The 25,394-nt window shown below is 44.8% G+C and overlaps 1 protein-coding gene across 3 annotated transcripts; it reads left to right on the top strand.

Annotated features, from left to right (window-relative positions):
* Window positions 1-13,391: 13,391 nt before the first annotated feature.
* HMGB2 (high mobility group box 2) lies at window positions 13,392-16,445 on the top strand. 3 transcript variants are annotated; one of them, XM_085641836.1, is made up of 5 exons: window positions 13,392-13,441; window positions 14,153-14,324; window positions 14,732-14,880; window positions 14,972-15,146; window positions 15,883-16,445. In XM_085641836.1, exons 2-5 carry the CDS (start codon window positions 14,175-14,177, stop codon window positions 16,057-16,059), a joined length of 651 nt encoding a protein of 216 aa, XP_085497962.1. In that variant the 5' UTR covers window positions 13,392-13,441; window positions 14,153-14,174; the 3' UTR covers window positions 16,060-16,445. The 3 variants fall into 3 exon arrangements, with proteins under 3 accessions (XP_085497962.1, XP_085497963.1, XP_085497964.1); XM_085641837.1 differs by having other exon boundaries at window positions 13,392-13,446; window positions 14,155-14,324; XM_085641838.1 differs by having other exon boundaries at window positions 13,392-13,522; window positions 14,155-14,324.
* Window positions 16,446-25,394: the final 8,949 nt, after the last annotated feature.

Here is a 25,394-nt window from a genome sequence, read left to right as displayed (position 1 = left end):
GCCCCTGCACTTTATCGAAATCAAGTCGGCTGATATAAGGATTCTCCTTATCATGTTATAGCCCTACGGTCCAGCCCACAAGTGCAACCACAATATTCCATTAAATGAGATGCTAAGGCACCAGTTAAAAAATACTTTCCCGATTGGAGTTCCAGGGATTTATTAAACCCTGTGTCTCTCAGATAAATAATCCTGTTTTTCCTGTTTAAAAACTGGTTCTCATTGTCTTAGACTATAGATTTTTAAACAGTCATACACACACATTTTCAGTGCAAAACACACATAGTACGGCACTTATTAACAATGTAGTTTTAAAAAAATACAAAACCACGCTGGACTTTTCCAATGGTTTTTTCAGCCACAATCTCTCTCCTGAAAGCTGAGATTGGACTGCTTTTAGCACACTTGATTTTCAAATGCAATATGGACGGCTCTCAATGGGCTATAAGAATAGCACAGGTCTATTTGCTGCAAGTATTATGTAAATTCTTCAAGATATAGACCGTTACACACTGTCCTATGTACATAGATATCTACTTAACAGACAACAAATTGAATCCCCACCTGGCCAGAGTAGACTGCATAATATTGGGATTTGCTGAATTTAGCTATAAATTCAACTTTTTGTGTCCTTTTCCTCAGATATGAACTTATGTATGAGTAAAAGAGCCTTACCCCTCATTTTTTAAAAAAAGTCCCTGCTAGGATTTTGAAATTGTGGCAGAACATACATACCCGATTAAACACAACTAATGAAACCACTTTATGAATTAATAAGCCCTGATTGTTCCACTACACAGTGGACATCAGAACACATGGATATGCTCAGATCATTACAATCTGACTTGCTTGAAACACTTCACTTAGATATATGTGCCAAGAACAAGAACCTGGACATCTGTATTTTGCCGGGTGCAATTGGATTTACAATCATCACTTTTCATGAAGGTGAAACAATGCTGATTACTTATAAATTGCAATTATATTCCAGTGTGGAAATGTGTTTTGGTTCCACTGAAAAAATACTGACTGCAGTGCAGATGGCCATCCTTAAAGACCGGACACCTGCATAAGGGAAACTCATTACTGTTGTTTCTCCCGTGCCGGCCTTAGAGGTTGCCACAAAAGCTAGCGCTCCAAACACTAAAGTCCTCGGGTAAGATGGCGGCCGCGATGCTGGCCGAGTGAGCTGACTTTTGGTGCTCTCCTGTGAAAACAACCCCCCCATCTCTTACATGTTCTAGTCGGCATAGTGGCTCTGTTCGGAAAGAAAAGGAATTGAAAAAGGGAGCTGTGTCAATCTTGGACATGATTTGGCGCTCGTGGCTGTGGCCTTGGGACTTACCAGCACCGCCGCGTCTCGCCTTAACAAGTCCTCTTTTTTGGGCGGTGCTCACCACTACGCGTATCAGCTCAGTAAATCCGATGGCTCCAAAGACGGGAAGAGGAGCTAAAACGCGCGGAACTCCTGCCGGCTCTGGAAGTCCTGGGAAGGCAACATCTTGCACGGCTGAAGGGGACAACGAGACACGCCTCAGCAGTATCCGCCATTCGGCTGGGATTGGAGGGAACTACTGATCTGGCGCGTCCGGCAGACTGTTACCTCGATGTTCAAAGCTCAAACGCAGAAGAATAAAAAAATAGAGGATGTGGATTCTGGAGCGAAACTCTTAGTGAAACAAGTGGATTCCCCCTGTTACCACTGGAAACTGAAGCGCTGAATCAAGGTACTGTAACTTTGATTTCCAGTGGGACAGATTCTGATCTCAATGACTTAGCTGGGAATGGCACTGATGATATGGGGATCAAGTCACTCTAAATGGTACTGAAGGTCTAGAAAATGAACTGGCAACTAATCAGGATAACTCAGCTGAGATTCGGATACTGTGTAGCGAAAAAACGAGTATATTGCCAAAACAGTGCTTTATGGGTGATGTAGTCCCCCCCTGTAAAGACCTGGAGATTACATTAAGAGTACTTTGTGTAGAACTAAGGGTAACAAAATCTTTATTAGATCTCCAAGCTGTAGGAAAAGACGTTGCAACTCCTGGGAAGGATGCAGACTCAGGGGAAACATTTGACTCTATGTCAGATCCTTCAATGTCAGCAGGCGATGAAAGTCTTGGGAGGGATTGGGCAGAGGTTGAGAGTGACACAAGCAGTCTACGAATGGCTGAGGGAGAGCATGGTGAAAACTCCCCCATATCTCTGGCACAGTCCGTAAAAGAGGATTTGGCACTCCTCCCATTGATAAAATCTCCGGTTCTACAGGATCAATGGCTTGGGACTACTCCTTTTCATCTAAACTGAATAGCAATGGTGTAATCGATGGAGATACACCTCCAGGGGTCTCTAATTTAAATCAAACTCTACCTAGTGAAATAACCCTTGCTAAAATCTATCAAAGTATAACAGCTCACAGGGAGGAGACCGTTGCGGAGAGTCCACGCACTCAGGGGGCGTATCGAAAATTACAGAACTCAATACGTAGAGTGGCTAAGACTTGCTCTGACTTCGCTGCCAGAATCGGAGAAGCTGAAACCAGAATATCTACACTTGAAGATGAGCTTGTCGCACAAAAGACTCTCACTCATTCTTTAGAAACCCAGAAGACGGACACATTATGGAAATTAACAGATCTTGAGAATCGAGCTAGAAGAAACAACTTGCAGATTTTGGGTATTCCAGAAGGCAAGGAAGGCACAGATGTCGGATCATTTGTAGTGGAACTCTTTACTGAAGCATTTCCCAATTTGAAGCACTGGAACTGGAAGACTGAAATTCAAAGAGCTCACCGCTTCCCTTTCAACCCACGAAGACAGCCCGGCATGGTTGCTGAAAAACCCCGGGCTATTTTGATCTGTTTAAATAACTTTTTGGGCAGAGAGGCACTGTATGACCAAACCAGACCTGATAGGAAAAGGGCAGGGAAGAGTTGCGATTTCTTTGTGAGACCTGATTACTGCCAGGCAACGGTTGAAAAAAAATGGGAACTCCGCCAGCTAATCCCACGCTTTCAGGAAAAAGGAGCCCTGGTGTTTTTACTAAAAGTGGTTTGTAAGGGGGAGACGAAATATTTTCTATCCGAAATGTCAGCAAAGGAATTTTGGCATACATTATAGGTTCGGCTGGAGACATAACATGACCACTCATGTTTAACTTTATGTGGAATTAATATTTTTCTTTTCTTCCTTTTTTGCTCTCGGTTACTCTTTACCTATTCGCTATACTGGTACAGCATGTGTTGCAAATCGTAATTTTTTTTTAATGGAGTGTCTTGTTTCGTTCTCTCCCTTGAACGCGCCCGCCTATTTCTTGTGTGTGGAGGGACTCTAGCGAACAGGGAATCCCCATACTTCTCGGTGATCGCTAACGCAGGCCCATTGCCCTCACGTGCTCTGCACGTTGTAATGTTGTGTGAGAAGCTGCACCGGTGGCCTTGTCCGGTTACAGAATCTGCATTTGAGGTGAGAATTTGTGCTCCTTTCACCGGCTAAAATGTGGACTCGTTCTGCCAGAACCTTGAGGCTGGGATCCTATTCCGGGGACAAGCGGCCATCGGTGAAAACGACCCCGGGGAAGGTGAGGGACGGGACTCTCGCTGCTCCGGGCATCCGGAGATTTCAGGGGCGAGGATAACAATTGTTTAAGTCCCCACCGAGGCGCCGTCCGTCCTAAACCACAAATCTGTGCCACCGCCATCGTGGAACTGAGCTTCCTTTTTAGGTCTCGGCTAGAGAATGTGTATGTGTCTAGATCTATGTGTGTGTGTGTGTGGTTCTGTGTGTGTGTGTGTGGCTGTGTGTGTATGTGGCTCTGTGTATGTATGTGTGGCTCTGTGTGTGTGGCTCTGTGTGTGTGGCTCTGTGTAAGTGTGGGTGGCTCTGTGCGTGTGTGGGAGGCTCTATGTGTGTGTGTGTATGTGTGTGGCTCTGTGTGGGTGGCTTTTTTTGGAGGTGGCTCTATGCGTGGGTGGCTCTGTCTGTGTGTGGGTAACTCTGTGTGTGTGTGTAGGTGGCTCTGTATGGGTGGCTCTATTTGTGTGTGGGTTGCTCTATGTGATTAGCTCTGTGTAAGTGGCTATGTGTGGGTGGCTCTGTGTGTGTGGGTGGCTTTGTGTGTGTGGCTCTGTGTGTGGGTGCAAAAGCAATAGGTCTCGCATTTGAGAGAGATTAAGCTATTGACATTGTAAATAACAATGCCGTTTCTTTAAATGTTTTAAAAACAAAAACATAAACAAAAATAATGTCATGAGAAATGCCAATAGCTCTAACTTTAACAATGCTGAGACCATTGCATTTTAAATGCTTGTTGATGTTTATTATACCCCCGCGAAGATTGCTAAATGGAGTGGGGTAAGGGTTGGGAAATGTAATAGATGTGATCTTCCAGCAGCAGATACTATTCACATGTTTTATTCCTGTCCAAAACTGTCTGTTTTTATACATGATATAGAAATATTCTTGATAACAATGTTGGGGATATCAGTTTCTGTTACACCAGCTCTTCTTATTTTAGGGGTTGAGAATAATACTGATGTTGGTGTAAGGGTAAGATCAGAAACAGGGTTTTTGTTTATAGCTATGGCTATTGCCCGTTTATGTATTACCTCTAACTGGATAAGTGTCGACCCCCCAACCTTGCCTAACTGGCGCGCAAGGCTATTTGCTGCATACAATATTGAATCCGCAATATATAAATTGAGAGGCCGTAAGAAGAAAGCATTGGGACAACGGATCTCGGCCCCTATTGCAGACCTGGTTGACTAAGGAGGTGAAGAGAGATGCGCAAGGTATTTGTTGTTTGAACTTAACTGTATGTAAACATTTTGCCACTTCCGCTCTGGCGGCTTGATCATTCTGACGTGCTTGATGAACTGTATAAATATTGATGGATTATCATATCTAGCAAGGTTATCCCTGTTCTTCTGTATATACATTGTTTTGATGTCTTAAGGTCTTTTTTCTTACTTTGTATTAGCAGCACTATTGTTTTACTGTTTTGTGTTTTTGTAATTTGCTTTACTCGTTGGAACAATACAAAACCTTCAACAACAAAAACAATCAATAAAAAAAAGAAAAACCAAACACTAAAGTCCTCTATCCTAGATGGATACTGTGGGCGACATCCTTAACATCTGTTGATGTAGACTTTGTCTTTGACCCCTCTTTACAGACACAAGAATTTCTACAGAATGAGCATGTTTATCCCATGCCCACTTCTGTTTTGCCACTTGATCAGTATAAATATATTAATTACACTGATAGTTCAGTTCAACCTGCTATGGGTTCTATGCAGCAATATTCAGTGACATGAGCTACTGTTATTGGTGTTAATTTGGATGGGGAATTCCAACCTCAAACAACTTGCATGCAGTCTTTAGGTGACTCCACTGTGCAGTTGGCTAAACAGAAGGCTTTGCTTCTTGCACTTGAACATACAGGTCCTGAATTTCCCACACTTACAGTGTGTGATTCATATGACTGTGTACAGTCCTTTAATGATAGTCTACATTATTGGCAACAAAATGGATTCAAAGATTCTAAAGGTAACACAATAAAGCATAAGATGCTTTGGGTTAAAGTGGCAGACATCAAAGACAGGTTGCCATGGACTCATGTAATGCATACCTTGAGTCATCCGCATGTGGGACCACACGTTGTAGGGTATTCCTTGGCTGATGAAGCAGCCAAATCTGCAGTTGTCACAGCTACTGTTGCTGCAATTACTCGTTCTAAAATGAGGATAGATAGTGATATCTTAACTGCCGTTAATGCAATTAAAGACGGCACCCCTTTACCTAAATGCTTTCCTTCTAAATATTCTTATCACTTAAATGAACCATATATACCTTTTGTAACAATTCCAGGGGTTGGCGATCGTTTGAAACCCAACCAGAATGAATGAACTTTGACTTAAAGCAGTCCTTAACACCAAAAGTATTAGTCACTGGGCGTAGTTGGATCCATCACCTCTATGGGGGACCAAGGGGTCTTAATAACCTCCCTAAAAGTCTCTGGGTGGGCAGACCCCATATGAAGTACTTTTATATCATCAAAAATGTATTTTCCATACCTTTGCGGTCCAGAGATTGTGGCGGCTGCAGCGACCTTTAACGTTGTGCTGTCTTGCAGGATCTACAAAAGTTCTATGACGCCCAATTCAAGCAAACAATTGAACACGTCTCCCTCTTCGAGTACTGACATAAAACCCAAACTTTCTGGCTAGAATCCAAAAATTAGAGATCTCGTTCTAGAGAAGGTTGCGATTAAAAAGGTATTTGGGCCATTATATCTAGCACAGGTGCCTGTCCTTGGTGTCCAGGGCACAAGGACTGCTATTCTGCCACCGCTTCTTGGTTCTAAAGACAAACGCTTTGTCTCCATTGAACATGTCAAACTACACCATGTGGCTGATTCTAAATAGTTCGCCATCGGGTGCCCATGCTACTACACAAAACATTCCTCTGCAGCTAGTGACTACCACCAAAGCTGTTACTATGATGCTGGGAGTTGCAGAATGAGTCTGCAACCAGCAACACAACCGTAGTGAGTACTGTTCTTGCTACTGCGTCTTCTGCAGCTGACGTCTTTTATGCAGATCCACTGTTGGTGAATCCACCTCCTTTGGATTTTTCAAGACCTATTACAGAACCAGAGTATCCTGTCTTTTAACTAAGTGCTGCTGGGTATCATATGAATCAAGATGATTTTCCTCAGACAGTTGTTCTGTTTCCAACACTCCTCCAGCACTGATCTGTGTTTTCTATTCATGGTTGAAAAACACATATCTAGTCCCACCTTGGATATATGTTTGGATTACACTTTCTCTGGTTTTTCTTTTTCTGTGGATTGGATTTGCGACTGTTTGTTTTCTGTTGATTAATGACCACTACCTCCCAGAATTTTCTGCTACAGAACTTGTCGATGGGGTGTTGACCTCCCATTCCTCTTTCCATAAGTGGAAAAGAGACGTGTCCCTTGTGAACATTTCAGCCGTTCCAGTAAGTTATGGAATCGTGCCTACATAGGGTCAGTTGTCGGCGTACACTTTTGAATTATACACAATGGGAACATTGTCTGACCTCCCCAAAAGGAAGAAGCAAAATGTACAAAGCTAAATTCACGTATTTTCCAGGACATTACTCTTCAGATCCTACAACATATTATTTCAAATTAGACCTACCCCACAAAAAAATATATGCTTACACAGACTAAGCTAATATATATATCTTCGTTTGTCACCCAGTTATCCATTAAAGTCTATGATTATTGGAAGGACACGATTGAACTGAAACCAATTTGGGGAACCAAACCTTGGCACGTTCAGAGGAGGGAAACCTTGTTTTGAGCATATTTAATTCCAACACAAATGATTTTTTGAATAACACCATCCATCAAACTACATGTCTGGGGCTGGCAAAAATTAAAGAAATGAATGCCCCGGATATTCCCTCCATCACCCGCTTTGATAATTGGCAACGTTTGACAAATTTTACTGAAAAACAACTCTATCGTATGGTGCAGAATCGTACATTTAATTCCACACTTTCAGGTCAACACCGTGGTTATTGTGGCTAGTAGAGACAAATGGTTGTCATGCTCATTTTCATAATTCCAGACCTGGGTTTAAATCAAGCTGATCCGCCCCGATAGTCCCACTAACAACATTCAGGTATTATACCACCTATTCAGTGGGGAAATTGTGTCAACAATGGTTGGAACATTTCACACTGTCTACATTGAAACATATCTTTCTCTACTGCCCGAAGACATGAACTTATCAGATTTTTTTTATTAGAGCCTAAATCTCCATGTTCTAAAAGATTTATTTATGCTACATATAATGACATTTATAAACTGTCCCAAATGGAACCTGAGGCATATTTAAGACCAATTGATCAGGATAATTTAGATAAAGTGCTTGTTGTTGTTGATAATAGTATTAATACGCTGTCTTCTCAAATTTCTAATTTGAATAACATTGTGTCATCTGTTATTGATATTATGCAAAGTTTAGCTGGACAATTCAAATCCTTACTGTGGCATTATCTGAATTTCAGTAGATCATTTTTGCCTTTCAATTTAACACACAAACAACAACTGATGGCAATGAAAGATGCAACCTATACAATGTTGCATTTAGAGAAGCTAGAACAACTCCCATTTGCCATAGCCGAAAAATCTTCAGCTGCATGGTTAATACACCGTTTATAATCTTTACATATTTAGACATTTCAATTCACAGCTTGCAGGAAACATTTCCCTGTCAGTAGATATGAACCCCTGGGAGGCAGCTTTATTAATGAATTATGCTCCCTCCCTTTTTCCTACTGTTGTGAGCATGCCAGCAAAGAGGTATTCCATACTGAACAATAATATGACTCTTCTGTAGAGCACTTACACATTTACAAACATGTTACTGTGCATGGCGCATGTAATGCCTCTACAGAGAATTTGGCCTGCTTTTTAAAAGGAATACCAGTTTCTACCATACTTCCGCTTATTGTTCTCCTTTCAAATGGTAGTTATTTAATGCTTAGTGATCAAGATTGTTGTGGAATGCGTACGGGGATTCCATGCATTTTATCAGTTTCTCAAACCGTTGCATGTTATAATAACATCTTGTTTCCACCCACGCAAGGAGTTGTTGATAGCCCGTTGTGGCCATCCATTCCAACTTTGAAGGCAGACTTCAACAAGCTACGCAGACTCTAAGCACTATTGTTTCAAAAAGAAGTAGCTCTCACCTCTGCCCTAGAAACTTTCAAATTACAGGTTGCCAGAACATCCAGCAAGATACAGGCGTTGTTAAACACAAACCTCTCACTGCATTTTGACAAATTAGTTCATCATATTTTTAATGCATCTAACACTGCTGGTCAAGTGCATATCTTTAAAATGATACGTTCCGGCCTGGTCAGTTCATTCCAAACTATCTTCAGAGTAATATTGGCTTTTATTCATTCACGTTTTTCTACTGTGTTTGGAGGATTGTGTTCTGGGGTGCCAAATCACTTGTCTCTCTGGAAAGGTTAGAAGGGCAAGTGAGGCACTATAAACTAGTCAGATCCGAGCCCATAGGTACTGTTGTGGTGTGGTGACTCAGTCCCTCCGTACTGATGTTGTGTGGTCCCAAGCATAGTTCTGTTCCTGCGCAGAATCCCTGCAACATGGACATTTGGGAAATGGACCAAGATGTCCTGAAGCACATTCACCCTAACACAATGGGATTTGGGCAGGAAGTAAGTATTAATGGGGGCAAAGTGCCTGCCCTGAGGAATACTGGAGCCTACCGCACTATGGTTAAGAGGAAGTATCTTCAGCCTGAGGAGATTCTCCCCTGAACCAAGGATACAGGATTGGCAGCCAGCGAAGAGGGCATGGAGTATCCACTTGCCAGGGTTGAGATTTAGCTCAAGGGCAAGGTGTAAGGGGAAACCAAGGAGCTGGATGTCTCTTGTGCAATGATTTCATTGTCCCTGGCTTGGTGCCAGGACCAGATGCCTTTATGGCTAATGCAACAAAACAGTGTTAACCAGAGCAAAGACTGCACATCAGTCTCAGAGTGAAGCTGGGATCACCTCGGATTTGCAGGGGCCAAGACAAGGTAGTCTGCTGGAAAGAGCAGCCTCTAGGAAGGCAATGGCCATGGAGGTCATCGCTTCTGCTTCAGATGGAGGGGAGAATGAGGCTTCTGAAGGTGGGCTGTTGCTTGAATCTGGATCACTTTCAGAGCTGCAGGGTTTGGTATCTGCTCAGTGGCCAACCCGGTAGGACATCCGCAAGGTGCAGTACAAGTGCCCAGGAATAGGTCACCAAAGGAGTGGTCGGAGAACACTATGTTGCCTGGGAGGATGGCCTACTTTATAGTGAACCAGTAAATCCGGAGCCAGGCACCACCAAGAGGATAATGGCTCCATCAGTGCATATGAACTTACTCTGAAGCTGAACCTCTGAGGAGTATGACTGCAAAGGTGGTAGCAAGAGCTCTTCCAGGGATCTTTTCTAGTGTCAGATTTCTAAGGACAGTAATTTCTGACTGTGGAACCAACTTCATCTCTTCTTACATGAGAGAGATGTGGGAGCAAGCTGGTGTGACATACCACTTCTCTATGACATACCACCCACAAACCAATTGTTTGGTGCAGTCATTTAACAAAACACTGAAGAGCATGGTGGGAACTCTGCCAGAGAACCTCAGGAGTAAGTGGGACCTCTTCCTGCCATGTCTCTTATTTGCCTACAGAGAGATTCTGCAGAAGGGTGTAGGGTTCTGTCTTTATCACCTTTTGTATGGACACCTAGTGCGGGGGTCCACGTGCCTTAGTTATAGATGGGTAGGAAGGACACTAAAAGTCTCCACAGAAGGATGAGGGCCCGCCCTTTGCCCGGGCTCAGCCCGGCGCCACCCGCGCGATCCCGAGCCGCGGGGGCTCTCCTCTATTGAAATACGCCTCCGGGCGCGGAAGAGGCGTGTGCGGCTTCCTGCCGCTGAGGATGATGGTACATGTAGTTCTCCCCTCTCTGCGGCCGCGCCGAGATGTGAGGACGGCAGCGGCGGCAGGGGAGACAGGCAGCAACAAAGGAAACTTGCAGGTATGGCAGGGTATGGCAGCCTACAGCGTGTTAGCCCTAAAAACAGAGCCCTACAAACAAAGCAAATAGTTAGCTGGAGATTGAATTATTACTATTACTGAGTGCGCACCCCCGCAGTCAGCTTGAGCTAATCACAAGCCGTGAACGCCGAACACGGAGACTGCTGAGACGTGTTTATGGTTGATCCAGCAGAAGCAGTGAAATTTTGTAACAATTTATAATATCACTAATTTAATTATACTAGACTTTCCTGTTTTCGGTTTCTAGTTTCTATTTTTAGTCAATTCTGGAGGTTTTTTTCCCAGTGGTTTATGGAGGCTTACTCATGTTCTGCATACCTTGCAGGATTCAGAGTACACTACACGCTTGCAGTTCTTGACATTGAAAAGGAAGTTGACCTCTAATGGCTCCTTTTCTGAGAGAAACGTGATCATGAGTTTATCAGAGGATATAGGAACTGTGCAGGATTATAAATACTTGTATGGTGGGAGCTTGCAGTGGCTTATACAGTGAAGAGAATGTGACATGTTGGGACACTGTTCGGCACTCTTAAGTGAAGACAACGAGTGAATCATCCGAGCGTGAGTAATGGTGAGAGCTACTGACTGTGGCGCCAACCTGCCTCACAATGGAAAGATTTCCCTCTGGCTGCCATGCGGCGCCTGCGGGGTGGGGCTTTAAGACAGAGGCTCCCTGCAGGTCGGTTTCTTTTAAATACGCGTGAAAGACAAATACCAAAGGGGTGTTTAGATTAAAAAGAAACGCTACGGAGTGGTGCAGCGAGCGGGGCTAATTGAATGGCTCGAGCGAGCCGTCTAACTCCCATAACTTCATCTATAAGAGTTCGTGCAGAGGAAGGGCTCTCTCCAGACAGCTGCAGTGGAGAGCTGTGAGCCGCTGCCCCCGCCTCACCCCTGTTCTGTTCGGCAGACACCAGCTAGCCTGAAACTCCTCCCAAATAGAAACCTGCTCAACAGTGTAAGCCATTTAGGGTGACTGACTTGGGCATACAGCGCTGGAAACTCAAATATCACGATTTGTGCGTGCTTCTGCACGAGGCTTTGGGGTTGGTGCACTAATGCTTTCCACGAACAGTTTGAGCAACGTTTAATATCTAGTAGGCAGTCTCCTTTGAAGGCGTGCATGCGCACTCTGAAAGCCATTACAATTGCTTTCACCCTATTGAAGAACGTGTGCGGTGTTGAAAACTGATACTAATTTCAATAGAATGGCTAAAACGCATATGTCACCAGGCATCACTGTTTTTCAAGTGCATTCTTTCTTTTGAGGGAAAGTAGCCTCTCGTACGTTCTAGAACGTGTCATGCCTGGTATTTCGTCACCAGCTGCCCTTTAAAACCATGGTCTGCCCATGTGACATAAAATGTCCTCGATGTTCAACTTTCCTGTGTGTGTTGAGGGGGAAAGGGGCTAAAGCAACCGGTGTCTGCATAGCAGGGGCGTTTAAAAATAGGAGGGATATATATACTTTTCAAGTACCCTAGAGTGGGAATATGCCCTTCATGTGTTCCTAAGATCAAATTCATTTGTTTCCGGTAATCGTGGTGAGCACTGTATCCACTTCGAGGGAGATTTGATATAACAAGGAGACTGGCCAATCAGAAAGGTAACTGTAAAGGCGACCATTGAATTTCCGCGAAGATCCCCACAGTCTCACGGGTCTATTTTATTCTAGACCGTCATCGAAATGATCGTGCTTCTAGGGCAGTGCGTCCATTTTTTTTTAGAGCCGGGTGTGTACATTTTAAACAAGTTGGAAAGAGGAAGGAAATCCCTTTGCACTGGTGCCAATTTGCTCCAATCCATGCCTTAACTTGGAGAAATTCAGTTATATGTTTGAACTTTACACACCTCGCACGCAAAAAACAGACTCTCAACACATCATTGTAGGGACCCTGCTTACAGATCAAAGCTAGTATAAAGAAAACTCATGTCAGGAAGATGCAGCTTTAATAACAAATTAACTGTATCGGTCAATGAAGCCGAGCAATATTTTAGAGGCACATCTTTGGAAAACCATTAGAAACCGGTCCATACACCACTTGCGTTTCAGTGGGCAGTTCCTATTTTAAACAGTGCCTTTTTTTTTTTTTTTTTCAAATTAAGGCGAGATTGGTGTATTTAAGGAAAATGTACTGAGACTATATCTTGGCGATTTACTGCAAATATGTTTCACGGATTCTGAAAGTAGAGAATCAATAAATAACGTGAATTGCCACTACATAAGATTTAAATGCGCAGGAACATGAACATATAAAAGGCCAAAAACATTCCAAATATCAACACACGTAGGTGGAAGTGCATCCCCCAAAATTAAAGTTGCCGCCTTTTTTTTCTCTTCCCCCTTTGTCTCAAAGCGGGTTCTTTATGTATATTGGCATCTGTATTTTTTTAAAACGCGCTACTCCGCCGCCTTCTAGCTAACCAGCAGCCTTGCTACTCGACCAACCCAATCAGCACCAACCCCGCGAAATTTTAAACATCCCACCAAGCCGCCAAACTCCGCCCAGCATCATCCCAGACGCCCTAACCGGTTCCAACGAGTAGGCAAACCCAAGGATTGGTAGTAACATGCTTTACCAAGGCTGGGACGTCATCCAGTGATTAACCAATGTAGAGGCAACTCTGACCTTGAGGCACTACCTTTTCCGGTTAAAAAAGGGATACGAAGCCAATGACGATGTAGTAGGCGGGCTTCCTGGGACTCTTTATCAAGCTTCTGTGAGCGGGACAATTGTGAATAACAAGAGGCGGTATTCCGTTTGAGTTAAGCCATTTCGCTGCAGCAAGACGAGGCGAACGGGTTCTTAAGCGTTGTCTTCTTCTAGGTGAGTCACCCTTTCCGGCCTTAGGAGCTCGGACTATCTTCTCCTATTCTTAAAAGCTTTTCTTGTTCCTTTATACGTATGTGTGCGACTGGAATTAATAACGATTAAGGTTTTTATTTTTTAAATGCATTTATAGCTGTAGAGGGGTTGTTCTATGGGTTTAAAGTTCCGTGTGTGTGTTCTGACGTAGTTCGAAATGTGGCTTGATAGGGAAGAAAATAAAACGCACGCATCATTTTCTAGGAAATGTTATTGGATAAATAGCCGTATTTGACCGTTGGTCTGGGCTCTAATTGTTCGACGGTCTTTAAGGCCGTCATCACGTTTTGCTTTTTGGCGGTTTTTTTGGGTTACCAATGAGCTGCTCACATATTAGCAGTACTTGTATGTTTCGCGACTGCAGCAGGAGCGTCTTTTAGTAGGTGATCCTACCATGCAATGATAAATACGCGCTTTGTAGGGTTAAGGTATAATGCCGTAGTCTACTATATTACAGAAATGGGATTCCATAGTGTTATGGTTTTATATCCACGTTTAGGTTGGCTCTTACTGTAGCGGTGTTGGCTGCTGTGTATGCCCCCATGTGCGCGCCTGAGCATGCTGCTCTCGGGGGTCTTTGACAGGCGCTGCTGTCTTTGAGCGGGAAGGTTGGGGGAGGAGTCAGGGGCGATGGCGGACGTTCTTCACATGCGGTTTTTTTTCTTTTAGGTGACAGACTAACTTCCGCCATGGGTAAAGGAGATCCCAACAAGCCCAGAGGCAAGATGTCCTCTTACGCCTACTTTGTGCAGACGTGCCGGGAGGAGCACAAAAAGAAACACCCGGACGCATCGGTTAACTTCGCTGAGTTCTCCAAGAAGTGCTCCGAGAGGTGGAAGGTGAGTGCGCCACAAACTGACCCGCGCTTCCGCCACAGTTCTGGGAGGAGCAGTGGAGGGCGGTCCGAAGCTAAAGTAGGAGTGGGGAAGGGAGTGCGTAACTCGAGGTTTCGTAAGATTGTGCTGAGTGGGCGGGAGCCCCGAGGATGGGGCGGTGCTGGCAGACTACCGTTGCGGAGGAGAAAACAATTTAGTATTTGTACTTCCGTAAGGGGTGGAGTTTTCTGAATATCTCGTAGCGGACGGCTTCTGCCATTTTAAAAAGCGGGAAATTTCGCACTAAAGCAGATCTGTAGGCTTCTAGACAAGCGGCGACCTCGAAAACCTAATCGTAGATATGTTTGGTCAGGGTGTCTGGAGACGACTCTTTAGCTTAAATCTGACTGTTTTTTCACCTTTATTTCCAGACAATGAACGCAAAAGAAAAGGGCAAATTTGAAGACCTGGCAAAGGGAGACAAGGTCCGATATGACCGGGAGATGAAATCATACGTGCCACCAAAGGGCGAGACCAAAGGAAAGAAGAAGAAAGATCCTAATGCACCCAAGAGACCACCGTAAGTTTATATTGCACCTGACGTTTATTTTTGGAGGTGGTATGAGGCGTTGGAATTGTCTCTAAACTACGGTTTATTAATTTCTATCCAGGTCGGCGTTTTTCCTCTTCTGTTCCGAACACCGTCCCAAAATCAAGACTGATCATCCTGGGTTGTCAATTGGCGATACGGCGAAAAAATTAGGGGAGAAGTGGTCAGAACAGACCGCGAAAGACAAAATCCCATTTGAACAGAAAGCTGCGAAACTGAAGGAGAAATATGAAAAGGTAACTTGGACGTTTAACTAGGGCATTTAAAGTGGGCCTTGTGAGATCTACGATCTCGAACTTAGGGGCATATTATCAAGGACGGCGTTAACATTCCTGCAGCTAAACCGGCGATAATCTGCTTGATAATACGCCCTGGAGAATTCCCATTGAAGCCCATATTCACACCAGAACCTGGGTTTTTATATTAATTCTCAAGAGCATATTATCAAGGCCATTGTCGCCGCTTTAGCGGCAGTTTTCTGCCCCCAAAGTGGCGATAATTTTTACCTCGGTCCTTGATGATATGCCCCTATGTTTGCGAAGGCAACATAGTAGCGCTTACTCTGCAGGCCAAGTTTCTCTAACCTCGTTTGTAATGGCTACTTGGGAACGGTAAAAATCATACCGAGCTACTTGATGTGCCTGCAGCGGTTCAACGGGAATGTATGCCACCACTGTGAAAAGGTTTATGAATAAAAATTGCATCTACAATATGTACATAACTGCAATGTCTGGCACCAAATGAATAATCTAGGTAGTGTAGTAAGATGCCCCAACGGCGTTTGCTCAAATATCAGATCTAAATACTGTGTAAATCAACCATCTTTTCCGAACGATGACTACTTATCGAAGGTTGGGGGCAGGGTGTTAGTTACATAAGAGCGAACAGTAGCTCATCCGTTGGAGCCGGATTCTTGTTCACGTAAACATCACGACTTGAATGTTAACGTTTTCCATTTTCGTACTTTTCCAGGACATTGCAGCATACCGTGCAAAGGGAAAAGGTGGTGATGTAGGGAAAAAATCACCTGGAAGGCCAGCAGTGGCAGCAAAGAAAAAGGTAGAGCCAGAAGATGATGACGATGACGAAGAAGAGGACGAGGAGGAGGAAGAAGAGGATGAGGAGGAAGAAGAGGAGGATGACGAGTAACTTGAATGCCTGCTATGAGATTTTGTGCTGGAAGTCCATTGTTTTGCTAAGAATGTGAACTCGAGTGCAGCTCATTGTTAGCTCTGGTATACAAACTGTACAGAATTGTGTATAGGTAATGTGTGATTCTTTTAGGGAAAATCCTCCGTTTTTAATGTAAGTAGTAGCTGAGGTGCCACTTCAGTTAAGTATGGATTCTGATGTTGTGGATTGTCTCTGCATATTTGCATATTTAAAGGATTCTAAAGACTTCAAAATAAGCCCCGGTATGCCCATGTACTTAGGAGTATCATAGCAGATTTTACATCCATGTAGACTGGTGCATTGTACTTTTCTAAAACTTTTTTTTTTAGCAATTTTGTAATAAAAAGATGTATATTACCTTATTCGCATTTCATTTATCTGACGTTGATACGTTTTGCAGGGTGGGTATTGCGTTCGATCAAAGCTGTCTTATGTACCCAAGGAGTCCCTATGTATAAGATGTCCAAAAGATAATTGCTCGAGGTATCTGCCTGGCGGTGACGCTGTCTCGAGGTGCACTAAGCGTGTTGGGATAAGAAATGTCTAATATACACTGCTTAGTAATCTAGCCTAATAATTTCCAGATGCTGTAAAGCGGCGATCATTTTAACGCCGTGCTTCATAATATACCGCTTATTTTTTTACTCCAGTGTGAGCATTCCGAGTCACTTGAACATTATAGGAGCACAGTATACCAAGCAAGTCTGGTTAAAACTACAAACGATAGCGTGTTTTCAAACGCGCACTCTAAACGGACCTTGCTGCTTCTGGTCTCCTGCAGGTGACACCCTCAGGGTCTACTTTGCAGTCGCGCAGCGGCATTTATAAATTCTGGTGGGGGGGGGGGGGGTTGCCTGTCTATACTTATGTGAAGTACATAAGTCACTCGTATAGGTTTAGAAGGAGATTTTCACGTCTGATGCTTGTAGTCTCTACCTGCAAATGCTAGGGTAATATGGGAAAACACCAGGACATTCTTGCAGATAAACACCGCAGTGTGAAGTAACGTAGCACAACGGGCTTAAAGCATGATTAGGCTGCGCATATGCTTGTGCCCCCAAAGTTACTTTTGTTTGCAAGGAATGTCTGCATGATCTTTCACAACGTTCTGGGCTGCTGTCTTTGAATATGCACCGAGGTGTGTAACTCCCATTTGGCAGGAGGTAAGTTCCTAGAATAGTGTACCGAGGACCTATAAATAAGGGTGTGCTGCCGGGCGGATTTTGTTATCCTGTGCCTGTACAAACTGGTTCTCAACCTGGGAGAGGGGTTTAATATGGCTAGTTTGAGCGCTATATAAGAACTCACATACATAGTCCCCTTAAAGTCTTAAGTAATCTGGAGCTGCAGGTTAAGTAGGATATAAACGGTCTCCGAGTCGCCCCCTCCGCCATCTTCTGAAAGGGATTGCTTAAAATGTGCACATTCAACTGGACTAGTTGGCCTCTGTAAGGCAACTACTCGGTTGCTTAGTTTGACCAGTGGCCTTGCACAGTTGTGCCTTCCTTGGCTCAGGAACAATGGAAGACTGCTGCTACAGCGGAAGGTTTCTCTTCCACCTTGCAGAAAGCCACACTATTTTTGTCAATCTACAAGCAGCTCTAAAACTCAATTTAGCAAGTGCAAATGCCACCTGTTCCTCCACATGTGTCTGCCTTTAAATGACAACCAGGCGGTGCCAAACAAATAGAACATCCCTTCCTTCCCTCTTTCAAATAGAAAGGACTACTATCCCCCCCCCCCCCAGCCATCTTCAAATGGGCAAAGGCAATGCCCATTTCATACCAGCAACTACCCTTATGAATTTCACTTCATTCCTCTCAATTGTGCCCATCTTGAAATTGTTATTTTACCCTCTTCAAACTTTGTTATGCTGCGTCTTGCCGCGCCTCTTATATTTTTACCAATGCTATTAAATTGTATCAATTTAAAGTATCCACAGTGACTTCCAGCTAGGATATAAACGAAAAAAGATGTTAGTGATTGGCCATTGCAGAGCTTCATGCTGCTTTTGGCCGGAGTCTGGAGCCCCGCCCCCCCCCCCCCCCCCCCCCTTCGCCCTCAGGTTCACATGAGGCCTCCTAGCTTGAAGACCCTGCTCTACAGAATTGCAAGTTGCGGTGGCCACTCTGAAATGCTTGATCCTTTGTGTCTGGCCCACCGACTCAACAAAAGAAGCCTGACTAACTTAAGAAAACTGTCCGATCACTATATCAACAGCTCTGAGATCCTAATAGCCATTGCTTTACCAAAGACCTAAATGAGATGTCCATCCACTTCTAAGAATAGAGGGCGCGTCGCTTGGCTGGGTGACATTGCGACACACATGTTTACTCAACACTGTTGTCTAGTTTGTACCTTTTATGCCTGATTGCCATCGGTCTCCAACATGACTGCGATGCCTGTTACTTATAGCTCTTCCATCGCTTCTTTCCACATATGGCACCCGTGCTTTCAAGAACACATTACCCCTGAACATTTCCAAATATGCAATGGAAAAACCTGAAACGCAGGACCTTGAGAGGCTTCCTGGAAACCTTTGCATACAGCCAACGCAAATGTGCCCTCAAAACGGACCTTCACACACTGACCTATAGATCATGTCCTTATACTATTTTCTCCCATCCGCCCCTTTGAAGCGCACTAAAATTCCTTTTCCCCCTTTGGTGGCAACCTTTCTGTCTACATCTAAACCAAAGGGAAAATCTTGGTCCAAGCAAACACAATCCTAAAGGGAAAATCTTGGTCCAAGCAAACACAATCCTAGCAACGACCCCACGCATCTGCAGAACTGGGGGTAGAGCCTTCTACATTGCAGCCAAAGCCTGGAACAAACTCCCAATCCACATCCGACAGTCCCCCCGCACCTTCAGGAAGAGCCTCGAGACCTGGCTTTTCGGCTGACAGCTGCACCCTGTGCGTTGAGACCCTCGCATGCGAGCACGCTTTATAAACCCCAGGCCTATTCTGTGTCTTAGTTATGCAGCTTTAACTACCACCACCTCTCTTCTCACAGTGGGCTGCCTGAATTCCATTGTCTTTCAGACGAGTCAAACTCGCACATTTCCCGATGTATGATGCAAATCCCAACTACCCTACCTGAGCAACCACGGCAAAAATACAACACCTTCTCCCTGAACTGCTTGCCACACAATTGTTGGTCTGTACTTAAACACTGTCTAGAGATGCCAGACTCAATCTTGGGCCAACATCCACTGGGGTGGAAAGGGTAACCGCCAAGTGAACACTTTCACCTCCTTAAAGATGATCTCCAACGACACTGCCATAAACACCCACACCACAAAGGTGCCATTCTGGACCGGATAGTCTCACGTTCCCCTAACCTGGAGTCATATGACCCCATTCCAGTCAACTGGTCTGATGGCATACAGATCCCATTCTACCTATCCGCCCCTTATACCAAAACATCCAGGCAATCCAAGAGAAAATACGGTTCGAGGACACATTCAACTTTGACACAGAAGCTATGGCCATCATAGACCTTCCTAGCTGATTCCAAATACATGTCATTTTTTTTTGGGCAAACCGTTTTATTGATTTTTGTAAAACATATACATCTCATCGCCATGTTGCACATCCTATATAGCCAGGTTCACATTCAGGATTACATACATCATTAGTTATGTTGCTATTGTATTGTAACCCTAAAACCATTACCATTTACAGCAAACAGATAAATAGTGATCTAGAGTCTTATGAACCAGCATAGCTGGTGATGTTGGCCATATCCTAAACATCCATTATCATCTTGGTACGGAAGCAAATATCTTTACTATGGCTATGATCAGGGGTGATGATCTAACAAACGTGTCAAAAAATACAAACCGGGAAGGAGGGAGGGTCTTGGGGGATCTTTTAGAGACCATGCATGGATATATTCCCCAACAATCAATAGTCTAAACAACAGTAATATCCATGGGTCTACAATATAATAAGGCTTTTTGAACAACACAGTGTATGGGATGACCAGCAAAATTGTCTGGGCATACCTATTGGTAGGACGGATTCCCATCACTCACCGAGGTGACATGCTTCATCTGGGTCTCCTCCTAGCGCCACACTTCAGCTGTGAGTCCAGGAGTTTACTGAATAATGTCAACTGATTTTAGGGCCTCAAGCATAATATCCCATTCCAATGCTATTGGAGCCTTGCGTAAGCCCCTAAGTTCCTCTCTACGCAAAGCAGCACTCTGCACTGCCCCAGCCTAGCAACTCACTATGCCAGGTGAATATAGTGGGGGATTTCTGCGACTTCCATCGCATTGTGATGACACGTATCACTAAAATAAGCGCCAGGTCAATAAATCGATATTGTACTTTGTGTTTGGACACCTGTTTGTGTAGGCCTAATATACATTCCTCTGCAGTGTTTGATATTTCATGGTGTGCGGCCCCGCCAGTCATGTGCCTAACAGTGTCCCCTGTACCCCTGCACTTTCGGTAAAAGTCTATAGCATATGAAGCAGGTCCGCCCCTCCAATAAACATCTCCGACAACAATGCTGCGTCTGTGGGAACATTTTATCCAATTTATGGGGAGTAAGATAAGCCCGGTGGAGAACCATAGTCTGAATAAATTTGAACTTCGCATTCCTGGAGGCTTTTTTGGGGAGTTAAAGAACACTCGCCCACTCCTTCCCTGTCTGTATCCCCATTCCATGCCGCCTTCAGTGAATCCAGAGCAACCATTGTATGAGAGCGCAAACCAATATAGAGCCACATAACAAGGAGTCTGCCTCTGCCCATATAGTAGTGCATCTTGACCAGATCATGAGTGAGGGGTTCCTGTCTCCGTGGGGCCCAGTGCGTTTTTATATATTGGAACAGTGCAGCGATTACATCTCATCTTTATGTAAATGAGGCCACTGACAAGTACAACTCATACATGGAATCCCTATTGATAAATGTGCACCCCTGAAGTGAAAATTATACAGACCATACCCTTAAGTCCTTGATTCTTAAAATAATTTTATGAAGAAAAAAAAGCTTAACAGAAAATGTTAGAGAATGGAGACTAGCCCCTTCTCACCTGAGTATAATTAGGCTTTGTAAAGCGAGAATACAGTCCTAAAACAGAATCCTTTGAGCCAAATCCTCCCATGTCAGAGCACTCATGAATTCTGTAAAGAGCAGACTGAAGCACCTGTTCGAGGTTATCATGCAGACTTAAAACCCCTCCACCAAGTCAGCTCTTTAGTTATCCGTGGCCCGAAACAACAACTGCATGAACTTGTTTGATTAAAAAAAAAGTTAGACATTCATGTCGCCACCCACTAGCAACTCCCTAAAAACGGTTGAGAATCTACCTTGCAAGGCGCTGCAATCATTTATTTATTTAGAAAGTTTTATAGAACGCGAACAAGACCTTTGCGGATATCAGAGCGCTTTACAGTAAATAAAGTTCTTTATACATCAATTAAATGCAAGTCAAAGCACGTAAAGATAACATCTTGTAAAAGCAAAGTAGTAGGGTGCAACGCCAAACTATCCCGTTGAATCAGGCAAAGGGTAGATAAAGAGTCTGGGTTGCCTAGATGGTCCCTTGTCATAGTAAGGGTTAGTAGCGAGGGTATGTTTGGTCTCGAAATTTCTTTAGACCATGCTCGGGTGAATTTGGCCATGAGAATCGATTTTCCTTCCTTTTTGAAAGATGCAGTAGAGGAGTTAAGTCTGGTTTCTTGGGGTAAAGTATTCCAGATTCTGGGCGCCATCCCTGAAAAGGTTTGGTTATAAGTTTTCTTTTTGTTGAATCTTTGCAGTTTCAGTAGTAGGTTTTCCGCACTTCTTGAAGATCTGATCCCACCAGAGATCGTTAGTATCTGTGCCAGATAGCTGGGTGCCTTGTGGTGTATGGCTTTATGCGTCAAACACTCTATTTTAAAATGAATTCTGGCTTCCAGAGGTAGCCAATTTAAGGATTTTAGGTCCGGAGAGATGTTGGAGCTTCTTTTAGAACCAGTGATGAGTCTCGCTGCAGCACTGATTGAAGCTCTTAGAGGTGCTGTCGTAGCTTTGGGTAGGCCACAAAGAGAGACACTAGCGTACTCCAGTCTAGGGATAACTAGAGCTTGTACTGCCAGCTTAAAGTCGTTGACTGGCAGGAAGGGTTTCAGCTTCCTCAGTGTGTTTATCTGGATGTTTGCTCCCTTTGTTGCATTGCTGGTGTGTTTTTGCATATTGAGGTTACTGTCAAGAGTTATTCCCAGTGATTTAGCAGAATCCACGATGGTTGGTTGAACGTTGAGTGCCGTAAGATGTTTGATCCAGTATTGCATTAAGGGGACTTGGGCGGGTGGAGCTATTAGGAGGAATTCGGTTTTTAGGGCATTCAATTTGAGATGGTTTTCTGCTAGCAATGTCTGGGTATTCCCAAGAGTTGTGTTAAGCAATTTTATGTCTTCTAAGGTGTGGATCTTAAGGTATAGTTGTGTGTCATCAGCGTACATGTGATATTGCACGTTAGACGCGTGTAACATTTCGGTGAGTGGTTCCATGAAAAGATTAAATAATGTCGGGGATAGTGAGGACCCTTGCGGGACTCCCAAAGTTACTGGGATGGGTTTGGACAGGGAGTTGTTGACCTTGAATTGTTGTGTCCGGTTTTGGAGAAATGAGATGAACCAATTTAGCACTGACCCTGATAATCCCATTCCGTTTTTCAGAAGATCTATAAAGTTCTCATGTTTGACCGTATCAAAGGCTGAGGAGAGGTCTAGCAGGATGAGTAGGCAGGTTCCATTCTGATCAAGGATTTGTAGCGCGTCGTCAATTATATGTGTCATGGCTGTTTCATGGTCATCTTTCTCCCTGATTTCTGAACGGGACATAAAGCGAACAATTTCCAAAGTAAATCTAAAGGACCACCTTCAGGACACCATTCCGGTTTCTATTAGCAGATCTCTTGGCACCCACCTACTGCTAATGGGCCCCCCACAGTCAATCCTCTCTCAAACCGGGCCTATTTTCCAGAATGAGTGAAACAGTATCAAGTCTCTCCTCTCTTGTAGTGAATGTCTAATGTTGTGACTCCTGCACACATCTACAGATGTAATTGCCCCAGTTTAATGAGTGCAACTGAAACTCATTGTAACCCATGTATCGTGCTACTGTTCTAAAGCGCTCTGATGCCTTCGGGCCATGCCTGTGCTGTATAAAATAGCAAAAGTAAAGAAAAAACATCCAAGGAAGGGTTCAGGCATCTTGAGGGCGGGTACTCAGATTGCTAGATGCCATGCATAGCTGAAAGCAGTTACAGTGCGGGAGCGATCCTGGTAGCCCATTTGCTAGTGACCACATTATCTCTCGGGGCACTTTCTGGGCATAAATATGGCGCCATGAACCTCATCAGGATGGAGCTGGAGAAAGTACTGAAGAGGGACTGGCCTCTAGACCTGGCAAGAAAACCGTGGGTTAGCAAAGTGAGGATGTGGATCCTGGCTCGTGGAAAAATCGCTCCTGAGCCCCAGACCAAATATGCAACTCCAAGGGTCAGTCAGCCAACCCCCTCCTAGAACCAGCACCAGGGCAATCAAAGCAGAAATAGCCCATTCCAGCAAGTCAGTAGCCACGTTCTTTGAATCACCAATGACCACCGCTTGGCAACCCAAGAGACCAATCGTCGGCGGGCAAAAGTTGCATCCGGGTCTGCTGGACCTGGGAGTGTTGTCTGCGTCCAGATTGATTGCAAAAGTCAAACACCAGTCTTCACCAAACGATACTGCTGGACCCACTGTGTGCAGCTGGCCCTCTACTAGCTCAAAGAGGACCTTGAGGGTTTCTCCCCCCCCCATCCCCCATGGACTGAGGAAAAATCGCAAGGGCACCACTGTCGACCTCATAGCACCTAGGGGTATATGTACAAGAACTGCTGCAAAGTAGTGTTAGCGGCAGTTTTCCAGCCTCCCACCTGTCCAGCCCCCCTGCAGCACTACGTAATGGCGGACACTGTGCGGCCATGTGCAGCGGGTGTGCCATTGGTGCGTCGAAGGCAAGCCTGTCTTCGTCCGTCCGCCCTGTACTGTGCCCAGCTCCAGGGACCCTGCCTATGGGACACTCCACAGCTACGACACCATCACCCTCCTCGCCCTCAACCCTGGACGCCACGCAGGCTGCCATCTAGAATCAACGAAGAATACCCTTGAGGATACTTGCCGACCAACAGCGCAACTGACCGGCTCAACTGCATCATCCTCAACATGCGGTCCCTCCACAAATACGCCACAGAAATCTGGGACCTCCTTGATGCATCTCTTCAGACATCACCTTCTTCACATAAACCTGGACCAAATTTTGCTACAGACAAGACATCACCATCCCCAATGGCTACAAATTCACCCACAAGGACCACCCCTACCGTCCAGTAGGAGGCATTGCCATAGTCTACAAAAGCACACTTCGACTGACCATGCACATTTGTCCAATGTACCCTGCTTACTGGATGTCGAGTGTATATCTTTAGCCATCATGGGGATTTAAATAGTCACAGTATTTTGTGGATGCCACATAATCCAACTCATAAGTTGCATATGGGCCTCCATCTAGGCCATCCAACCTGCCAGTCCTCGAATCTATGAGTGTCCTTTGAGGTGGCACAAGCAGTCGGATGTAAAATTGGGACTGTCCTGTAAAGTTTCATGGCTAGTGAGTGCCCCAGTGAGGCCTCAGGCTCAGGCGGGGAAGTTGGTCATCAACCAGTAAGTTGATCCTTCTCCCTTGCGAAAAAGACCAGATTTCTGGTTATTGGCAATGCAAATGAGCCTACCACTGATGGTGGATATTTTTGTGTCCCAAAAGTAATGTTCAGAAGGAGGGGGGCCGGAAGGGACAAGAAGAAGACAACCACAGCCCCACATCTCCGAACAATCTGACACCATGGCTTCCAGCTTAAGAGATGGTTTGGGAGCAATGCCCCACCAGAAGGTAAGACGAGTTGGGCCCAGTCTCACAAGGCGGGCCACAACAGTCAAAAGACTGCTGCCCAGCCGCACGGGCTGTCACTCTTCCCTGCCAGGCTGGTCCCTCATTTCCCCTGAGCCCATCACTTACCTGGCGAGGGACAGGGAAATAGTCCAATCCTCAAGGGTCACCTCGCAGATCCCAGAAGATGAGCCCATACTCTGCCCTTTGTTCCCCTGCCCTGGTCGGACTGATCTAGAAAGCTCCTTCTCCCTCCCTCACAAGCACCAGTAGGCCAGGCCGCAGCACCCTTGGGCCCAAGTGTCACTCGAGCCTGGCAAGGCCCCTTCACTCTAGTCAGACTGAAGCACCTACATCCACGGAGTCTATCTTTTA

This window comes from Triturus cristatus, chromosome 2_2, assembly GCF_964204655.1.
Source record: "Triturus cristatus chromosome 2_2, aTriCri1.1, whole genome shotgun sequence".
Taxonomy (NCBI): Eukaryota; Metazoa; Chordata; class Amphibia; order Caudata; family Salamandridae; genus Triturus; species Triturus cristatus.
The sequence above is the reverse complement of the archived record's forward strand: the minus strand, read 5'-3'. Positions and strand labels throughout refer to the sequence as shown.

What these genes read in the sequence shown, in the direction of transcription:
- HMGB2 (XM_085641836.1), top strand. Translation starts at nt 14,175, where the DNA reads ATGGGTAAAGGAGATCCCAACAAGCCCAGAGGCAAGATGTCCTCTTAC. An exon ending in AATGCACCCAAGAGACCACC is followed by an intron (nt 14,881 to 14,971) that starts GTAAGTTTATAT and finishes ATTTCTATCCAG; the next exon opens with GTCGGCGTTTTTCCTCTTCT. An exon ending in TGAAGGAGAAATATGAAAAG is followed by an intron (nt 15,147 to 15,882) that starts GTAACTTGGACG and finishes GTACTTTTCCAG; the next exon opens with GACATTGCAGCATACCGTGC.